General features: G+C 38.1%; 1 protein-coding gene across 1 annotated transcript in view; it reads right to left on the bottom strand.

The window, feature by feature from the left end:
* Positions 1 to 19,640, bottom strand: part of LOC131428917 (nuclear pore complex protein Nup88) — a 124,443-nt gene extending 104,803 nt beyond the window's left edge. Inside the window, exon 1 of the mRNA XM_058592977.1 lies at positions 19,282 to 19,640. Coding sequence (XP_058448960.1) covers positions 19,282 to 19,494 — 213 coding nt within the window. The 5' untranslated portion in view covers positions 19,495 to 19,640. The remainder of the gene's footprint in view (positions 1 to 19,281) is intronic.
* Positions 19,641 to 22,812: the final 3,172 nt, after the last annotated feature.

Genomic DNA, 22,812 nt, shown 5'->3' with positions numbered 1-22,812 from the left:
AGAACGCCGGTTTTGTTATGCAAGAAAAAAAGATTTTAGAAAATTAGAAAAAATATTTTCGGCGAATTTGTTTCGAAAAAATGTGACAGAATTTATTTACAATTGTCTCAATTCAAAACTTAATACGTTTCATTCCGAAATATTTTCTTGTTGTTCTTTAGTAATCGTGCATACCAATTTTACAGATTTTTTTTTTTTTTCATAAGATATATTTATTAAGGCACAATGCGTTAGCTCTATGATGCCAAAGGCATTTTGTAAAAATAAGAATTGTGTAGGTGCTGGCCTCTAATGTTTTACTGGTGACGTTGCTACTAGATGATAGTGGCCGTATGCTTGTCCGTATGGGTCCACGGAAGACACCCCCGAGTCAAAGACCCGGCCGGTGGCCCGCGTGCTAGTTATCGACAGGAGTGGTCCTCCGTTCTTGGGATCAGCCAGGTGACGTGATAATGTATTTAAAATTGCCGCATCCTTCTGGGGACCGCGGAAAACACCCCCAGGCTGCGAAGACCCGGCGGGTGGCCCGCATGTTAGTCATCGACTGAAGCGGCTTTCCGTTGGCGATGATGGTGATGTTGCCGAATAGTATGAAAAAAAATAGACAAGTAATTGTTGAGGAAAACGGATTGGGGGGTATGGAAACGAAATAACTAATAACGACAAATATTTAGTTAGTTGACATCGAGATGGTGAAGAGACTGGGGAAAGGGGAGCGAAAAGTTAGTAACAGCAAAAAGATCTTGTTAGTATCGATAAAGATGGTAGACAGACGGGGGATTGGGAGAATCGGGCGGATGTTAGTGTCGAACCTATAGGTGAAGAGTATTCTTAGTCTCGAAAAGAGTAAGGAAAACTTTCTATGTCAAATACAACGGATTACACTTGTATATTAATATGTTTAAGGTATTGGTAAATAAGAAGCATATAGGAACTATCCCGACTCGCCAACACATCCCGAACCGGAACCTCAGGCGGCCTACCTCGGGCCCTGAGGGATTCCAGAAGCTCCGACCTGGCGTCACGATACTCTACGCACGACCACACGACATGCTCGATGTCCTGATAACCGTCGCCACAGGTGCAGAGCCCGCTCTCCACGATCCCAATACGCCGGAGATGTGAGTTGAAAGTGTAGTGATTTGACATGAGCCGCGACATAACACGAATGAAATCGCGACTTACGTTCATCCCCCTGAACCAAGGTTTCGTCGATACCTTAGGAATAATGGAGTGTAGCCATCGTCCCAGTTCGTCATTCGTCCATGAAGTTTGCCAACTTTCGAGAGTTTTCTGACGAGAGATACTGAAAAATTCATTGAAGCCGATTGGTCTTTCATAAATATCACCTTCTAATGCGCCCACCTTAGCCAATGAGTCTGCCTTTTCATTGCCCGGAATGGAACAATGCGAAGGGACCCAGACTAACGATATTGAATAAGACCGTTCAGATAAAGTTCGCAAGTGTTCCCGTATTTTCCCCAGGAAATATGGGGGATACTTTCCTGGCTTCATTGCCCGGAGAGCTTCTATTGAGCTTAGACTGTCCGTCACAATGAAGTAATGGTCTTTGGACAAGGTTTCAATGATCTCGAGGGTGTACTGAATAGCAGCTAATTCTGCGACGTAAACTGAAGCCGGATCACTGAGTTTGTAAGAAGCGGTGATGTTTTGATTGAAGATGCCGAAGCCTGTGGACCTGTTGATGTTTGATCCGTCAGTGTAAAACACCTTTTCACAGTTGACTGTTCTAAATTTATTATAAAAAATATTTGGGGCCACTCGAGGGCGTACGTGATCCGGAATTCCATGAATCTCTTCTTTCATGGATGTGTCGAAAAACACAGTAGAATCAGAAGTATCCAAGAAATGAGCACGGTTGGAAACAAACGAAGAAGGATTAATATTCTGAGCCATGTAATCAAAATACAAGGACATAAAACGGGTCTGAGAATTGAGCTCGACCAGCCTTTCGAAGTTTTCAATCACCATCGGATTCAAGATATCGCATCGGATAAGCAATCGATATGAGAGATCCCAGAATCGATTTTTCAACGGTAAGACGCCCGCGAGCACTTCGAGACTCATCGTGTGAGTCGACTGCATGCAACCTAAGGCAATACGCAAACAATGATACTGAATTCTTTCCAGTTTAATGAAATGGGTGTTCGCGGCGGATCGGAAGCAGAAGCATCCATATTCCATTACGGACAATATCATTGTTTGGTAAAGCCTGATCAGGTCTCCTGGGTGGGCACCCCACCATGTTCCGGTTATTGTGCGAAGAAAATTGATTCTCTGCTGGCATTTTTGTTTCAGATACCTAATGTGACATCCCCACGTGCCTTTGGAGTCGAACCAGACCCCGAGATATTTAAATGTGAAGACCTTAGCTATGGTTTCACCCCCTAGTTGAAGCTGTAATTGTGCTGGTTCTCGCTTCCTTGAAAATACAACCAGCTCAGTTTTCTCCGTAGAGAACTCGATACCCATTTGAAGAGCCCATGTCGACAAGTTGTCGAGGGTATCTTGCAATGGTCCTTGGAGATCGGCAGCTTTGGGTCCTATAATAGACACAACGCTGTCATCGGCAAGTTGTCTTAGCGTGCAAGATGTGTTGATACATTTATCGATGTCGTTTACGTAAAAATTGTATAAAAGGGGGCTTAAGCATGAGCCCTGAGGAAGACCCATGTAACTGAATCGTATTGTCGACAAATCACCATGTGCGAAATACATGTATTTCTCGGACAATAGATTGTACAAAAAGTTATTCAAAATTGGTGAAAGACCATGCTGATGCAACTTCTCAGATAGGATGTTTATGGAAACTGAGTCAAAAGCCCCCTTGATGTCTAGGAAAACTGACGCCATTTGTTCCTTACGAGCAAATGCCATTTGAATTTCGGTTGAGAGCAACGCCAAACAATCGTTCGTTCCTTTGCCTCTGCGGAAACCAAATTGTGTATCTGAAAGTAAGCCATTAGTCTCGACCCAATTGTCTAGACGAAACAGAATCATCTTTTCGAACAATTTCCGGATACAGGAAAGCATAGCAATCGGCCGACACGAATTGTGATCGGAGGCTGGTTTCCCTGGTTTTTGAATGGCAATAACTCGTACTTGTCTCCAGTCCTGTGGGACAATATTATCCTCAAGAAGCCTATTGAATAAATTCAATAAGCGTCTTTTGGCAGAGTCAGGCAAATTTTTCAACAAATTGAATTTGATTTAGTCTAACCCCGGAGCTTTATTGTTACACGACAAAAGCGCAAGTGAGAACTCTACCATTGAAAAAGGTGTTTCGTTTCTGTTTGATGAGGCGACGCGTATAATCGTTTGTTCCGGAACAGAATCTGGACATACTTTTTTAGCGAAATCGAATATCCAGCGGTTAGAATATTCCTCGCTTTCGTTCGTGGTGTTTTTGTTGCGCATTCGTCGAGCTGTGTTCCAAAGAGTGCTCATCGATGTTTCTTTTGTTAATCCGTCAACAAACCGACGCCAGTAACCGCGTTTTTTTGCTTTAATTAAGTTCTTCATTTGCTTGTCTATGGTTGCGTAATTACAATAACTATCAGGTGTTCCATTGGTTCTAAACTGTTTGAACGCGGAGGTTCTTTCTGCGTTCAGTGATGAGCACTCTTTATCCCACCACGGATTGGGAGAACGGATGTTAGTTTTCGCACCGGGTACACGTTTCGTCTGAGCTTGAATCGCGGAGTCGAGAACCAAGCTAGCCAAAAACGTATACTCTTCCTCCGGAGGAAGTTCTTGTGTTGTTTCTAGTTTCTGAGATATCGAACATGCGTAGTCTTTCCAATCAATATTTCGTGTGAGGTCATACGAAACATTGATTGTCTCCGATGGTCTTAATCCGCAGGTGATTGAGATTACGATAGGTAGATGATCGCTACCGTGGGGATCAGGGATCACCTTCCACTTGCAATCTAACCGTAGCGATGTCGAGCAGAGGGATAAATCCAGCGCACTTGGTCTTGCTGGTGGTGCAGGAATCCGTGTCATTTCTCCCGTATTCAAGAGTGTCATATTGAAGTTGTCGCAAATATCATGGATCATAGTTGATCTGTTATCATCGTGAAGACAGCCCCATCCCGTACCGTGTGAGTTAAAGTCTCCTAAAACCAACGTCGGTGCAGGAAGGAGCTCTACGATATCACTGAGCCGCCGATGCCCTATCGAGGCTCTTGGGGGAATATAGATGGAAGCAATGCAAAGGTCCTTACCTTTGATTGTAACATGACATGCGACAACTTCAATACCTGGTATCGAGGGGAGGTTAATGCGATAAAAAGAATAGCACTTTTTGATCCCCAAAAGTACTCCTCCATAGGGATCATCTCGATCCAGGCGAATAATGTTAAAATCGTGGAAGTTTAAGGATATTTCAGAAGTTAGCCAAGTTTCGCACAATGCAAATACGTCACATTTCAGATTATTTACTAGAAATTTAAAAGAATCTATTTTTGGAATGATACTTCTGCAATTCCACTGTAAAACAGTGATTAGATCCGTGACCTCGGTGGATGATTTAGCCATCGAAGGATACAATCGCTGAGAGGAGGGGCCAATTTGCAGTCAACTGCTTTAAATATGTTTTTACTGTTGGCATGAAAGCAATTAAAATGCTTTTAAGAGGTTCAGAAATATTAAAAGTTGTAAAAATCCAGTCCACAACATCAGAGAACTTGATAAGTCCAGCACCTAGTTTATTCTCTGGTAGATTGTCAGGGATGCTTGGGGTTTTTGTAGTCCCGGGAAGTCGTGGGAATTCCATCTCGGAATTGAGTTTTCCGAGACCAGGAGCTTTTTGCTTCGGTAGTTTGTCACGATTCCCGTTAGCTGTAACTTTCCGAAGCCCTTCGGAAGACATCTTCGAACCCTTACTAGGGAGCTTATGATAGGATTTGTTTGCTCTTTTCCTATAGCTATGAGGGACCGCCGAAGATGGACCTTCTAAAGGGTCGTCAGATTCGCTCTCATCAGTTGACAAGCAGGCATATGGATTTGTTGTCTGTTTAGGAGGGGTGGCACTTTTAAGCATATCTGCAAATGAACGCTTGGAGTGTTCTTTCAGAGAACGCTTCATCCTATCTCCGCGCAGTTTGTATGCGGGACATGCCATTAGGTCATGCAAACCCTCCTTACAGTAGAGACACTTTTCAGCATTTTTACCGCAAGAGCCATCCGCATGAGCCTCTCCACAGTTAGCACAACGTGGCTTATTGCTGCAATGGGTAGCTGTATGCCCAAGCTGTTTGCAATTGGTGCAATTCATTACACGAGGTACAAAAAGACGAATAGGCAGACGAACCCGGTCCAAGAGGAGGTAATTAGGCAAAGCCGATCCGGCGAAGGTCACACGATAAGAGTCTGATTGGGGATAGGACTTTGTTCCATCCCCGGCGATCGATACTGAATGCAATCGCTTGCAGTCCAGTATCTTGATGCTTTTGGAGGCAGTTTCCATTTCAATATCGGGATGAGGGGGGTCAATTTCAAGACGATTTACCATGTCACGGAATTGTATCCGTGCAGGTACGGAAAAGGATCGTTTGGGGACAAAATATTATAGTAAATTGAAAGACGAAAGGGATTGAAGAAAATAATACTTAGCTTATAATCCTAAAACAAGAGCAGCCACCAAGGTCAAACCTTCGTGGACCGGTGAATCACCGCTTTGATATTGTGCAAAAAACCTCCGTGAGGAAAAAGCACACACCGACTAACACCGTTTTCACTAGGAACTTTTAACAAGTCTATTTTGTTATTGAAACTGTTCATTAATTTAAATAATAACGATGGAAAACTAATTTTCAATTGTCTGTAATTAAAACGGAAAAATGACAAGCGAAAATTTGTTCCGTCCGTTCTAAAGCACAGACTGCTACGATCGAATTTTACAGATTGTCCCACTTCGAGTAACCATAACAACTCAGGAACAACTCGATATTTTTACACACAATAACACGCTGTAACAGTCCCTAATAATGAATAAAAACTACATACATATTAAAGATAAGACAACCCATAGTTTTTTTTAATCCACGCTCGAAATGAAGGAACGAAAAAATTCATTTACAGGAGAAGCTCCTCTTAACCGATTTTCTAGAACTTAGGCTCTTAGGTCTCACGGTTCTCTACAGAATTCCAGAATTTAGTCTTCATCTGACTTCGAATTACAAAGTGAAAGATTCGTTCGTGGTATAAATCCAGGTTTTAAAATATGAAAATTATTCCAAATACGATAAATGTCCAATTCCTTATTTTTTGGATTTTTTTTTACATAAACTAATGTTTTTAATTCTATGCCTTCTTACTTCACCTATAAAAAATTAATTTACCCTCTTAGAGAGTGATAAGACTTTGATTGTGTATAGCATATGTTGTGTCTGTGGTATCAACATAGTTTTTGCTATATGCCTTCGAAAATATGATCAGCAATTTATGATAAAATTTTCAGTTGTATGACAAATAATCCAAAATTTAAGTTTTCTGAAAAGTATGGTATCAAAGAGGAAAATTTATGATGCGAGTTTGCCTTTCTCGTACCTGCGACGGCGGTTTTGAGTTAGAATTTCCAGTTTCAAGAATTCAGTTCCTGAATATAGTTACAACTCCAGGTTCAGGATCTGATTCCAAATACCGAATCCAGTTCCAGAATCAAGCATTCAGATCCAGATTATTATTGAATACGTCTTACTTCACTAAAATGTGTCAATGTATTTATATTTCAAAACGCATCATTTGTGTGAGCGATAAGTTTTTGATCGTGAATTTCTATTGTTTTTTTCACGTATAAACATATATTTTTCTCTACGTCATCAGTAACTTATGATAGAATTTTCAGTAGTATGAGATAACCACAACTAACTCGAAAGTTTTCTAAAATTTTTGATAAGAAGGTAAAAATTGATTTCTTTCTAGCCAGTTCAGACTAAAATAGAATTCTAGAGTTTAGTTCGAAAATTCAGTTTCTTAATCCAAGACCAGATTTTCTTTTTCATTTCCAGAATCCAAGCCTAAAAATAAGTTCCTCGTCTGGAATCCAAAGCCAGGATAAGGCTTCAGAATTCTGAAACTGGAATCGAATTTCATAACTTGATTCTGAGCGTGGATTTTGGAATCAAAATTTGGAGCTCAGATCAGGATATTGATTCTAGATCTGGACTCTGGAATTAAATTTCGGAAATTAATTCTTGACATGGATCTGAATTTTTGAAACTGAAATCAGGAATCGCAATTGAGATTAAGAGCAGAGTTCAGTATCTAAATTTAACATTCCGTTTCAGAAATCAGATTCACGAAGTTCTTGAGCTTCAGATCGGGGAAGGGTATAGCGCGATGGGTTAGTCGATGCCTTTCATGCAGCCCACCTCGGTTCAATCCCCAATCCCGCACATAAGTCACGAAGGCGAAAGACCGTTAGGTTAAAACCTCTTTAACTGAAACAAAAAAAAACTTCAGATCGAAATCTTCAACTGAAACAAAAAAAAAAACTTCAGATCGAAATCCAAGTCCTGATCCAGAATTCAGTTGTATTGCTAGAATTCATTTAAAAAATGCATTCCAGAATCTTGGTTCAGAATTTAGTTCCAGAATGCAGGTCTGGAATCTGGTTCCAAAATTTAGTTCAACAATTCTAGAAGTATATCTGAGTTTAGGAACTAAATTCTGAAGATTTTCAACTAAATTATGGACCTGGATTCTAGAGCTGAATTTCGGAGCTGAATTCTGGTTTTCGGATTTTTCAGAGCTGAATTATGGTATTGAAAACTGAATCCTGGAGTGGAATTCTGTAACTAAAATTCAGCTACAGACTAAAATCTATGTCCAGAGTTCAGTGCTAGGATTCGGGTTAAGAATTCAGTGCCGAACCAGAATCCTGATCACGAATTTGGTTCCCAAATTCAGATCCACAGCACTGAATCTGATTCAGTAATTATTTCAGCAATCCATTTTATTCGTATTCTCGTCATCCGGTTATGTCTCTGACATTACCCACCCGCCATTTTTTTTTGCAAAAAATCGAATTAATAGTATTCATTTCATACATAAATAATATTGGGCTTTTGCATAAACCAAATCAATACAGCTTATGCTGTATGTAATATAATGGAATTGATACTGTTCCAAAATTATAATCAAAATTATTCTTCGGTTTCCTCTAGCTTTTACAATTGATTTCTAGCACCAACAGCAGAATCAAATATTTAGACTATTTATTTATGCAAAACATTATTTTAAAGAAAGGTGTAGGCGTGCAGAGTCTGTGAATGATTTTCTAAGGTGTCAATTCAGTATTAATCAATACACGGATAAAAATCTATTGCCGGTACCATGATTTTCTAATCATGAAATCATGAACCGTATCTTCTCGAGAAATTTCATGAGCTAAATGATTGGTATCATGAAAATTTTCATCAAAGATGTGCTATTGTTCATGATATCAATCATGTTGCTCATGAAATCATGACTTATTTGTCATGATAGACTTTATTATTGATTTTTAATTATGGTACCGGCAATGGATTTTTATCCGTGTAGGCACATTTAACCCCTAATTATTGAACTTTTTTTCTTAAAATCAAGGTAATAATTTGAATAATACACAACCTACCTCATGGTAAAAAGGTTCAAAGTGGTATTCGGGAAGAAAAAGGAGTTACAAATTTCGAATGCAATACATTCCGCAAGTAACGCATCTTCCGACCATGAACAACTTTCATGGAATAGAAGTTATTGGTCATGATTTGGAAAATATTGATCTTAAAATCATAAATGGTTATCAGGAGAAGATAAAATGATTGGTTTCTCGATTTTTAGAATGTAAAACTGAGAAAATACGTTTTACGTTTAGATTTTCCTCGAATCATCTGAAATAAAATATCGGCCATAGTAGGAAATAAATCAACAGCCAAAAGTTTTTTAGTCAATATGCTCTGGGACAGGGTAGCAATTACATCACGTCGCTGATAAAATACTTCTTCTTACACAAAAATTGTCATCGTACTACAGGCCGATCCGTAATTCACTGCTCGCGTGCACTCACATTTTAGGGCTTTATGTGACATTAAACGGCACCGTTAAGAGACTGGTCACCGATCTACCGGAGTGCGAAAAGGGGCCCGAGTAATGAGACGAGATGAAGCAAAAGGAAGCACCACTATAGCCAAGATGACATATTTATGGCCATGAGGCTCTACATTAACAAACTGGCACCGGAAGAGCCTGAAAGCCAAGAATCAACTCCGGGACCCACCCCGAAGCACCGGCAAAAGGGGATATCCTTAATTACGGAAGTATTAAGAAATTTTCAACTGCACTAATAATAGTATCTCGAAAGTATAAATTGTACCCACACTCATCATAATAATAAAATAATCCCGACCCTCCGCCAGCTCATCGTCACCGTGTTTCTCCGACGGGTTTTTCCGAAAAAGGAACTTCCGATTTTTCTGCGGAGCAAAGACGAAGAGGACTGCCCGTTGCACATCTTTCGCCTACTGGCTTTCTCGTTTTATAAGTGTATTTCTTGATCATCCAACTGCAGCACCGACAAAACGAGTGGCAGAGTAACTGCCAGCCCGTCCGATGCTGCATCTCGGCAGCAGGACGGAGGAACTTTTGCCATTTACCAGTCCTCGTGTTTTTCTACGTGTATGTGCTCTCCCGTCGACATCGGACCGGCCCTTTGGTTTACGAGTGCGACTGGAGAGTAGTATTATTTTTTTCTGGTGATAATTCACAAAATTATCACCCCCTCCGCCATCGCGTGAAGACGGGGCAGCCATGAAAGTGCAGGCAGAATAATTCGTTGCTCGGAGATAGGGATGATATTTCTGCTAAATTCACTCAACCCACTCGGTTATTGGGTTGCTGCACGAAAAAAGTGTTGTAGCATCGAAGTTGATGTTAAACTATTAAAGGAAGCTACTATTGGTTCATCATCTTTTTATGATTGTTTGCATTTTGAGAAAAAATAAACAATCTGAAATTATTTGTCGTCCCGGGTTGGCGGTTCAATGCATAGAGCGCTGGTCTTACAAACCAGTTGTCGTATGTTCGAGCCTTGACCTGGAAGGATTCGTAGTGTTAGTAGAATCGTAGCACTAGCCATGAAATGATTCAGAAGGTCAAATTCCACTACAGGAATGTAATACCAAGGCTTTGGCTTTGTAATTATTTGTTGTTCAGATAAGAAAAAAAAAACAAACCAAGAATGAAACAAATCGATTGCAATTTGATACTAAGATCCGAAAACTAACGCATTAGTTAAAAAAAGGAAAAAAAATTACCCACCTCACGATAGAATTATTTATCCTTAGAATCTTCTGTCGGTTGTTGTTCCACAAAAAATGTTTAACGGCGAAATAAATTTACTTTTGACTTCCAAATATTGTTAATCAAATAAAATATGTTTTGCAGATCTCTATACTAAAGACTATCTCAAGTTTTGTTGTACACTATTTGAATCTCTTCCATTCGTGAAAACGAAATGGTTGAGGACTGAAAAATGACACCACCCAATCCACAATCATCAACCCAGCTCCCATTTCATCTAGTCAACAGAACATTGGCCAAAAACAGATAAAAATGGTATTACAACCTATCGTTAGCTAACAACAACAGTGGCTGCTCATCGCTGGGACGCTGATTTCGGTACCGCGTCCGTTTGCTGATGCCGAAAGACGAATGAACGCAGTTATGATGAAAAGGATCTATCCGCCCCTGTATTCAGGCTCCGGACAAGTGTCGCTCTAGAGACATATTTCAGCTTTTGTGACTGTATATTTTCGTTTGTTTGCCTTTTCGGAAGCCGAGTGAGGGTAGTTTTCGAAAGGAAGCTTGTCGAACTTGTGTAACTCACTGGCACTGGCTTTGACGACGGGAATGAAAAGATATGAGATTAATAAATATTAGGAGGAAAAGTTTTGCCTAGTTTAGTTTCTCAAGAGTGGGGTGAGTGGGTGAGGGTTGGCTGTGCAAGCGAGAAAGATTCAAAGACGCTGGGAAATCGCGCTTATTAATGGTTTCTTTTCATCTGTGAGTACCGAGCCGAGGTAACCACCAACAGGATCAGAGCAGAGCAAAATATGTTATGTTTCCTTGATGATATCTCTCGTTTCTTTTCAGTGAAAACGATGAACTCGTGCAATTTTTCTTACATCATTGATCCATGAATGACTTCCTTATATGACGAAGCATCTTTGTTTCGAAGTTAGACAATCTAAACTGATACTCCACTAGCATTTTGGTGTAGTTGTCCTTATATCCGAGAAGAAATTTCCCATCTCCAACACTCCTCCGTGGCCAGATCGTAAATTATTGACGAAATTTGCCCTCTTATCTCTTATCTTCTTCCCGTTTCTTGAATTTGAATAATTTTGTTACGATCATAAAATTATGAAAGCAGGACAATTTTCCGGAGCGCACTGGCCAAATTAAGGTGTATTTTGCCCGCCATCGCTATCGAAAGTGAGCAACGAAATGCTCACTTAATGTCGATATAGATTGCCACGGCCAGCAAATTGGCTCCTTTTCCTACAAAGAAATCCAGTGCAGGTTGCGGGAATGGAGATGAAGTAAAAAAAAAACTTGGTCACCCCCTCGGGCAAATAAATGTTAATCATTACGCCGGCCCTGGAGACTGCTGTTTGGTTAGGTACCTGATCCTGAAGGGAGCGAAAAAAAAACTTATAAATTGGAACTGGAAAATGAAAAATCCATTATTTTTTCCAGTTCCTCATCCTCGGAATAAAAAGTAATAAAATTTGCTTTCTATAATTTAAATCGCCAATTTCGGCGACGCAGGACGACAGAAGTGCGCACCTTTTCTCCGGCTAGTCGACGCACAGCAATTGGATTGCTGTCGAGTTTGCGATTGCATATAATTTAAGATTATGGCCATAAAAGCTAATTATGGCGATAAATAACTCATTATTGGTTGATAAATTGCCGCCATCGGAAGTGTAGGAAGTTACTTACCTAAATGAGAGTATGATGCGGCAATAGGAATATCAAATTTGAAAAGTTGACGACAGAAAAAAAGTCATCCCATTAAATTGGAAATTAATTGTGATAAAAAAAAGTTAAACATTTCGAATTCCAAAGAGCCTAAAATAGCATAACATATCGATTGGATTGTAAAACTTCGTTCGAGTGCTAGTGCCAGATATTGGAATCATTAAATAAGTGCTCTCCATCCATTACTGCATCGTTCATGTTAAAAGCAGCTAAAGACAAAAATACTGAATATTTTCTTTGCAAAACATACTAGATTTGCTTGCAATGAACTGAGCTAGAACCAAGTTCAACATACAATCGACAAATTGAATTTCATGCGAATCATGGTTTTGTGGATATTTCGATTGATTGAATTGTTGTGCAAAAGTAACGAAAGCAATTGAAAGGCAAGATTAAAGAATATATAGGTAAACTTAGTCAAACATTGTTAAGCTACCATAAAAAGTTATGATTGTTTTTTTACCTTTTTTTATATATATAAAAAATAGGTATAGAATTCGCTCAAACTTTAGAAAAATTTTCCGAGGCCCGGAGGGCCGAATGTCATATATCACTCGATTCAGCTCGACGAACTGAACAAATGTCCGTGTGTGTGTGTCTGTATGTGTGTTGTCAACTAAGAGGTCGAGTTCTCAGAGATGGCTGGACCGGTTTTGATCAAACTAGTCGCAAATGAAAGGTCTTCCCGTCACCCAAAACGCTATTGAATGGTTTTGAGATCGGATGTTTACTTTTTGAGTTATACGAAGTATTAGGTCAAATTTTTTAGTTTTTTGACAGTATCTGTCACACTTGACCTTGAAAACAGATTATGTTTCTATACTTAGATTCCACACGGTAATAGCTATCCAACAAGCCATAGATTGTTAAAATCCGTCCATTTTCAACGGAGATATCGACATTTTTGTTTAAGCGACTTTTCCCCCTATTCCAGCAGTAGGAGTTTTGAGCGCTGTATGACAAAGCAATGCTTGGGAGCAACGTGAAACACGATTTTTTATACTGTCACATGCATTTGTTTCTAAGTACCAAAAAGACTGTGTACAGCATCCTTTTTCATGACAATTTGCCTCAGGCCGATTTTAGCACGGTTCGTTTTTGGCAACATAATCTTTCGAATATGGCACATGTAAACCAGATGATATCAGCATTTTCGAGTTGAAAGTAATTCCATAATTATATTGATTTAAACTACTTACAATTTAGCAATAAATGCTGGAAGAACATAACTTCCATATACCATACGACTCAGTTCGTCGAGATCAGCAAATGCGTGCGTGACAAATAATTTCACTAAATTTTCTCGGAGATGGCTAAACCGCTTTCTACAAACTCAGATTCACATTAAAAGTAGTATACTCCCAAACAAGGTTCCTGATTTACGTTTGGATCTGACTTCTGATTGCGGAACCACAGGATGATATAAGAAACGAAATTAAAATAATGCAATTTATTTTTCTCGTAGATGGCTGAACGGATCTAAGATTCAAATGAAATCTAAGAATCGTTTATGATTCAAATGAGACTTCTTAAAATCCTCTAAAACCTATTAATTTTCAGTCAGATCCGACTTCTGGTTTAGGAGATACAGGGTGATTAGTATAAAAATGTCCATTTCACATAAAGTAATCAGGTTTATCGGGTTTGCAGATTTGGATAGTCGATTACCAAATAAATTTATTTCAGTTTAAGCGATATTCGTTTTTGGATTCGGAATGTATCCCCAAATTTTAGTTCGCACTAAACCTTTCTCAAAGATGTCTATACACTGCTCAGGTGAATTTAACTGATTTCGGCTACACCGCCTTTAGAATTCCGGTTACAGTATCGAATTGTTTCTCAAAGCTCAATCATTTTCTCAAAAAGGCCAAATCGAACTTCAAAAACAAAAATTCGATTTAATGGACTTACGGTCCCATACAAAATTGGTGAATTTTATCCGATTCTGGAATTACAGGATTATGAGTTTTTAGAAATTCATACAGATATAGAAGATGTAAATTGTTTGGCGTATTAATTTATGGCCATACGAATCATTTTGGGTTATGCTAGTTCCTGAATACCGACTCTGGAAGTACCATAAATAATTATGAAAAACTCTAAAGTGGAACTTACTTCGACATCTCATGGAATGTTCAATGTAACGAGTGATTAAAATCTCAATTTGCGTTTGAAACGACGGTCATTAAAATAATGTCATGAGAACTGAAACAGAAATGAATATTCACGCCAAAAAACACATGCGGATTGATAAAAAAAGGTATCATCTCACTGCTAGGTAGATTAAGCACGTTTTTCATCAAAAACTAGTCAACTTGCTAATATCGATATTCAACAGATGCCAGATATATGTTTTCTGATAGGTCATAAAAAAAAGTTTTTAAAGATATCGGGAGGGTGTTATTTTACTTTAATCAGTGTTTGAATACCTTTACAAAAATCGAAACAGTCGAATAGCTCTCAAACGCCGAAACGAAGGAATATGCCACCTTCAGCAAAAAGGATAGTTTCAAATGAGCCCTATAAGTGTCTCATACATCATTTTTTCGAAAAATGATAAACAAAGAAACTCCAGCCGAAAATAGATTTTTCGCTTTACGATTTACGCATTAATTTATCAAAAGGATTGATTCGATTGAACAACTCCATAAGAAGAATAAGAGAATAAGATCCAGTTTAATACCGTTGTTCCAAACTACTATGCCATGAAATTTTCATTAGCTTGATAATCATTTTAATATTCAAAAATTCCCTACAACTCTGCTGTGGAGTCAATTAAACAAGTTAGATTCCAGATTTCAATCCACCACTATAATGACCCTTTTACATCAAAATATGCGTCAGTTGATTACAAATAACTTTAGTGAAAACACCAACTACAAAAAACTAATATTTAATAGTGAAAATATTTTTGTGACACTAATTTTCCGTTTCGGACCACTGTTCAAGAGAAGGAGAAACCGAACACGGCATCCGAAAGTAGGTTTATTTACGTATAGTAGTTTTCCATCATGGAACACTGGAACGTCGCTCACCGTGTTTTTATTTTTGAAGAATCAGTCGTACGTTACTATTCATGAGTTTAAAAAACCTGTTTAAATCCGCCTAGTGGTGTAATGATGCCTTTTTTATATCAATCATATTCTCATATATAATATGGGGTATTTTTCAAAATATTTTTCTCCAATTCTTGAAAGAAGCCAAAGGGATTGTTTGTGCATCAGCTTGTATATCCTTAAGAATGAAATTGTTCTCAGATCGGCTAGGCCATCTCTGAGAAAACGAAGTGAGCTCTACCATTACAGGTTCTTGCGGGAACCCGAGAACAGATAGAATCGAAGTCGGTTCATATGGTCATCAACTAACATGACGAGCAAATTCTACAACTATTTACTCAAAATTAAATCAACAAATTTTTAACAAACTTTATCTTATAATTCCGGAGCCGGAAGTCGGATCCGGAAAAAATTTAGGAATTCTGTATGGGACCACGGGACCTTTCATTTGAACCTGTTTGTCAAAATTGGTTCAACCATCTCAGAGAAAACCTAGTGAGATTACTTGACAGATACACACACATACATGTAGACACACACACACAGCCATTGCACAACTCGACAAACTGAGTCGATTAGTATATGACACCAATTTTTACTATTTTTACTATCGATTTTTCAAGTGATTGCATTCCAAGCAGCGAACCGCAACTAACGACTAAGACCAAACTATCTTGCAACAAGAGCACGAACATGTTTTTCATGTTACACTGGTCAAAACAATGTGACAGATATTACCTTTCTATATGAGATAGGCAAAAACATTTTAAATTAATGGAGAGGCTTCTCCACAACCTATAACGGATTTGTCTCGGCATAATAAGGACAATTTTCCTTGTTTACCGCGCTGTCCAGGTGGAAGTGGGCTTTATCGCTCTTCATTATGTAGCTTAGAAAATACTGTCCACTGCCTAGCATTTCGAGCATCTTGTTCCGAACGATACACGAGATCCATAATCCATCGATTACAATTTCTAGGTGATGATGATCTTATATGGATAAAACGACAATTTTTTCTCGACCATTCGATGGAAAGTACGACGAGAAATGTGAGGAGTAGCTGGATGTTTCTTAAACGAACTCGTGGGAATCTTCACAAGAGCGGATCGAACTCGTTCAACAATCTCTGGTGCCCGGACAGTCCGGACGCGGCCCAGAGGTTTTATTTCGGTCACAGAACCTGTTTTTAAAACAAAATTCCAACCACAGTATTATTCGGAGGCACTGGCATTTTCGGTTTAAATTTAAAATGTTTCTTAAACCCACGAATAGTTGTAGCGTACGACTGATTCTTCAACAACGAGTTGAAAATAAACACGCAGTGAGCGACACTTCAGTGCTCCATGATGGAAAATCACTACTAGACTAAAATAAACCTTCATTTTACTACTTTCCGATGCCGTGTTCGGTTTCTCCCTCCCTTTATTAATTTCATTGTAAAAGGAAAACGAAATGTGTCAGGTTCCTTTGTCCGACCCCGTACTATTTAATGCTTTTTAATTCATCGCAACATAATATTTTTTGCATTTTCTATATTAAAGGAAAAATGTGGGCTCACGCAGGAACGTATTTAACTCCAAAATGGGTTATTATCCATCAAGAATTTGAATATTTGAACACAAGTGAAAAAAAAATTTTCAGCTGTAACTACTTAACTTCTCAAAAGACACGAGTCACATTAACGTCAATGTGTTGGTGTCAATAACAGGTTCAAAATAAAAATGTTTAAAAAAGCTTTGAAGAGGCGGTTTCTTAAAAAATAAAGTTCGACTTTCTATTCAATGTAAATGTTTTCAGAGCTTTCAATCTAAAACTTTTTTCGGCAAAGCAGTCTTAGCATTACTTTCATTTGATGGAAAATTGACCTTTCTGTTTCAACAGACTTAGCGCTCAGAATCAATCAATGACTAGTACTACGAACCTACTGACACTAAGAATCCTTCCAGGCGGGGCACGAACATACAACAACTGGCTTAGAAAACCAGCGCCCTATGCACTGAACCGCCAACCTGGGTCTAAAACTTCTTTTTCAACTTTCATACAATCAACAGTTTCCGAGTTACAGAGTTAAGAAACAGGTGCAAACAATTTCCTCTTTTTTAATGTTAATCTTAAGCCAGATTGGTCTCTCCATTTCTACAAACTTAGACTCGTTCAAAAGCTTCTTTCAGGTTTCGAATCAAGTTCGAAAATAAATTGAATGTCGCTTTCGGTTCCGGAGATATAATGGTATAAGTGATGTGAAGCTAGCGCTACGCCGTGCTCAGGTCCCGGGGTTTCACGCACTTTACCCAAAATTGCGAAAGAACGGAGAAGAAAACGAAAATTCCAAGAACATTCGATTCTAGACAATTAGTTTTTCTATCGATTCGTATATAAATTGTGCCTGATAAACGTTTTTATCGAAAGATTTCGTGTGAGTTGTAAAAATAAATGAGTTTTCCCTTGTTCTTTCGCACACTGACAATGCCAACAAACAAGAAAATAAAATGTTTAACAAAACTCGCACGAAATCTCGCACGAAATCTCGCGAAAGAAATGTTTTCTAACTGATATTTTTCGCCAAATGCATAGTGAAATCATTTATCAACAATCGTATGTTTTTGGTTTTTCGTGAATCGGGTTAGTATTGAAGAAATTTGCCATTTAGGGTGAAATTTTGGTGACAAAACAAGAGGAAGCATTGAGTTGTCTCGTTTCGACCTGACCACGGCGAAGTGCTACCTTAACGACAAAACACAGTGTTTGATTTCTCAGCACAATTTTAATGCACTTTCGTTTCCGGTTCCAGAGATATAATAATGTAAGTAATGTAACCGACAAAACGCATTTATTTTCTCTTCGCTCAATTTTCTCTAAGATGGCGGAATCGATTGTGAAATTATATTAATGAAAAAAAATTGATATAATGATGCTGTTTGAATGACAAGATACAGGCACTATCACACCGAAGGTTAAGAAGAGGTTTTTTTTTATAAATAAGTAATGAATGAAGGAATGATCTTACATTTGCCCGTTTTAAAAGTATTTTTCAAACTGGCGAACATTTTCCTTCAGTGATCATCACGTTCAAACGATTCGACGACAAAATCGCCATTCACGGAACGTGTTCGGAACGGGCTTCAGTGGCTATCTTTCACTGAATTTAAAAAAAAAATAAAATCAAAATTGGATGAATTACCCGAATAGGAGCTAGCTACGGATTCGAGTCTCGTTTCTGTAGTAGATTTAGATCTTACAAATCTTATAATTTCATAGGTAGATTGACTGTTACAGAACTGTTTCAATTTGAAGATTGTGGTAGTTGGTTTCTGTTTTTATTCAAGAACCAATGAAAAGTGTCATTTCCCCATTAGGTTTTTTTTATTTATTGTCAAGAATTGATAATATAACATTTTTTAACAGAGATGCTTAGAGAAAGTTTTAATAATTTCAGTTTGATTGTCTCTGATACAAAATAAAATACAACACAATTCAAATAGAATTATTAAATTGCAATGAAAATCATCTACCTCTTATGATTTTATGGTAAAATCTTTCAAATATGGTTTTAAGGAATGAAGTACTAGAAATTTGTAAAATAGAAGTACTACATAATTCACGATAATTTTGACGTTAACCTTGCAAGATTTTCTCATAGTTTACTTCGGTTTCTGATAACTTTAATTTTTACTTACTGAATATTCGTGTAGAGACAAAAAAATCCATTATGCTATTAGTACTACTTAGGTAACGAGCATTTTTACAATAACGCAAAAATAATTGAAAAAGAAACGGAACAAAGGTAAATATTTTCGAAACGCTTTTCGAAAATGTTTATGTCGCATCTGTGAATTCAATATTAACTTTATTATCGGAACATAAATTCAAGAACAAACATTGTTTTATTAGATCCGTTTTAAAAATTGGAACTGCACCAACCCTAACAAAAATAATTTGGAATTTCTTACTAGAGATTACAAAATCCGTATTGCTTTTCGAAAATAGGAAATAATTATTATTCATATATCTCAATAACATTCTTCTAGACTGTAAATTTTTACACTACCAAAGTTCAGAGAGAGAGTTTTATACTCACGCTCTCCCTTGATTTCATAAACAAGAGGCAACATGAAACAAGGTTATGTTTTCTTGTAATCAGGCTCCTCCGGGGAGATTGAATCCCAGTAACAATTACCTGATACTTCTCCCGCTCGTGCTGTCTGATGTTTACTACCCTCCAGTTGAGAACCAATACACAACAATTTTTCTGGTTCCACACAAACAACATATCATCTTTAATTTCCACTAAATTTTGTGTTTTCTTCCGGTCGTCCGGGAGACAATCGCGAGCAAGCTGAAATAATTTTAGCTTATTGAAACCGAAACTGTCGGTTGCGCTGGCTGCCATCGTTGAGCAGTGAATCACTATTTCGAATTACGGGTAACGGTCCACTATCGCACGCGAGGCAATACTCAATTAATGAAAAGAATTCCCTATCAAAACACTGACCGATTACAAAATCAAAACAAAACATCGACGATGGTTTGCGGCTGATGATCCAGGAAAAGTGAGAGAAATTTGAGAGAGCTGTCAAACTGCGAAACATGCTCTCGCACGAAGCAGCTGCTTTTTGTTCGGGTGTGGCAACAAAAAACGACTTCTGCCAATCCCCTCGATAAACACAAGGCGCGCGTGAATTTGTAAGGTTCTATGACTGTAGTTCGAGCATGCGAACGTTTATGCCGAAGCAATCGATCTTTGAACTAATAACAATGATGTTTTTCTGTGAGTCGCATTCGGATTAAAAATTTTCACTGATTGTTTTTGTGCATTTTTAGTCACCATGCAGAAGACCTACGTGAGCTTCCGATAGTGTTTGGATTAGCTCAAAATTTTGTCATTGCTTTTCATTGCCTGTATTTGTAATGATATCCCGCACGTTAAAGTATCATTTATATTCTAGAATGTTTGACGATATCTAGTATAGCAAGTTTATGGTATTCGTTCATGCGAGATTATTCATGTATGTAGTTATTTCAACTTTTTCCTCCTTCAAACTTCGATAAGCTGCGACAATTTACAAAATTATTTTTGTTTCGTATGAGTGTAATAATTATCCGAAGTAATGTCATTGATGATTTCTAGTGCAACGGTTCCAACAGCGCTTGCCGGCAAATCCAGTTGATAACTCAATTTAATTGAGCCCAACGCATCTACCGTATATATCCGACCGACTGTCCGGAAGCCTGCCGAGGAAGCCATCATCGAGTGTTGCAAAATATTCCACTCACATCGGCATTGGCCAATTCTTCCCGTCTTCCAAAGAAGGCCCATTTATCAACCGACCCCGGCGAAGATGTGTCACTTTCGTTTGCGTTTAATAAAACATATCCATTTTGATCCCTCTCCGGGTGTTATACTACTGCTTTCTTCATCGGTTCACAGCCCGTGGTGGAAGGAGAAAGAGGTCCTGTCTGTCATTCCTCATATTTTATTCGACTCCACTAGCGGATGACGACTGGCGAATGCTTTCGATCGAACCAAAAAGTGAAGATATCACGAGAGCAATGTTTGTAAAATCTGTATTCTTATCCGGAATTGGCAATCAAGATGCACTTCGGGAGATGTATAGCCGGGAAACAAAAGTGACATAACCTTTATACGGTGGCATTTCCGTTTCCATTCCCCTCCTTAAGACGCCATATTCACGTTTCGCCTTGTCAATGTTTACTCAATGATTGTTCCGTGTGTGTACCGGAAAGGACTGACGTGCGGAAGAGGGGACGAGTGAGAAGCATTTCAGGTATGCTAGAATTGATTTCGGCGATACATAAATCATGATTTTCGACTGTGAAAGACAAGAAGAATGTATTTATGAATATGGATTGCGAATGGAAGATATACTCCCGGACAGCAGCGGAGGCTTTTTGGGTGAGATGATTTCGTTTTCGCTATGTTTATGTGGGTAGGGCGGGAAACAGAGAGTGTGCAGGATTTATGAAATATTTATGCTTCGCACAACAGCATTGCTCACGTTCTTCAGTTTGATAAGTTTATTACGGTAGGAAGAAGTATTGATAAATCATGTTGTCTGAAGAATTTGGTTACTGTTTTTTTCGTTCATTTCGAAATTTCATTGTTCATGGGAGTTATTGAATGCACAGATAAAAATATTTTGTAAATTTACATTTATTTTCATGCACATATTCGGAGCAGGCAATTGAATGGAAAATTACATTACAAAACTAAGCGTTTGTAAATATACAGTCTTGTTCAATGAAAAACTAAATGAATATTAATGTAATTTTACATCAATCATGGTTTTAAATCAGATTTTCGTTTCAACTGACGTCTATTTCATAGTACTATCGGTTTACATGCCGTGTAAGTTTCATTATTTCTTTCTGTGTGGGAGTTATAAACTTTGTTTCAAATGACTCCGTAGTTCGTGTGGTTTCGAATTATAGCATTGAAGCCAGAGACACAAGAATTCAGAAGAAGTATTCCGACAAATAAAAGATTGACTAGTTAGTAAATTGTTAAGAATTTATGTCGTTAACGAACTATACAACAATAATACAGTCTTACATCCTCTTCGCCATATTGCATCTAAAATTCTTCTTTGGATGAAAAATTGATTCGTTGCAGTCTATCATTTAATTAATTTGAAATGCCATTTGATAGCTGGACAATAGGTCAACTTATTGCTGCAATCTCTTAGGCAGAAACTTGGCGTATCCCGCATGGGCATGGTTGCCAGATGGCTGACTAAACGCTGCCAGCGGGAAAAATATGGCTGGCAGACATTCTGGTGACTGACTGCCTCACCGCTGCCAGACATACAACTCAAACGATACAAACATACCCACCAGGATTTTTCCACATCGAAATCTTTGACATTTTCAGTGAAGGTGAAAAGATGAAAACGCTCGGCTAACTAAGATATAGGCGACTATGTTTTGCCAAATTGGATTTGACAGCCGCCACTCAATCAATTTTGGTAGCCATCTGGTGGCCATGGCTACCCATGTAGCCAAAAGGCCGAGTGGGATATTTTGTAGGGACGATGCAAAGATAGTTCGTTAAAGTGAGCGGATTCATTTTTTTTAAATTGAGAGTTGCACTGATTCCAACCATGAATAAACACATATTAGTTATGTTTTTGCGAAAACAAATGAAATCATTTGCAGTTGATTTGACCTGATGTCGTTAAGGATTTTGTTCGTTGTTTTTTCTAGAAATTTATGTAACATAAATGCTTTTTAGACCGTGCACTATTTCGCAAATAATTTTAAGCTTTGGTCAAAATATGACAGTTAAGTAGTTATTTCCTCCACTGTCGAAAATATTCTACACGGTAAATTTAAAAATAAATACTTCTGCAGTGCTAAGAAAGAAAGTAAAATAAGTATCTAGAGTTTGGTGAAATTCACTGATAATAACAGATATATATCATCTTGTTAACCTTATATACTTATAGCTAGTTGAAAACTATCTAAATAATTTACCTAGATTCTGAGTTTGTGTACTTTCAATGAATTCTAAGTAGAATGCTTCCAGGATGTAAGAAAAGTGCACATACTCAGAACCTAGGCAAATTGTTTAGATAGTTTTTAACTATTTATCGGTAGCTACGACCAACAAAATGATAGTTTGCTTTTATTTATCAACACACCTAGAAAAATCGTTTAAATTTACGTCTTCTGAGACGGACATATATCTCGG

Source organism: Malaya genurostris, chromosome 2 (assembly GCF_030247185.1).
Source record: "Malaya genurostris strain Urasoe2022 chromosome 2, Malgen_1.1, whole genome shotgun sequence".
Classification (NCBI taxonomy): Eukaryota; Metazoa; Arthropoda; class Insecta; order Diptera; family Culicidae; genus Malaya; species Malaya genurostris.
Note: the sequence above shows the minus strand (reverse complement) of the source record. Positions and strands in the feature narration are given on the sequence as shown.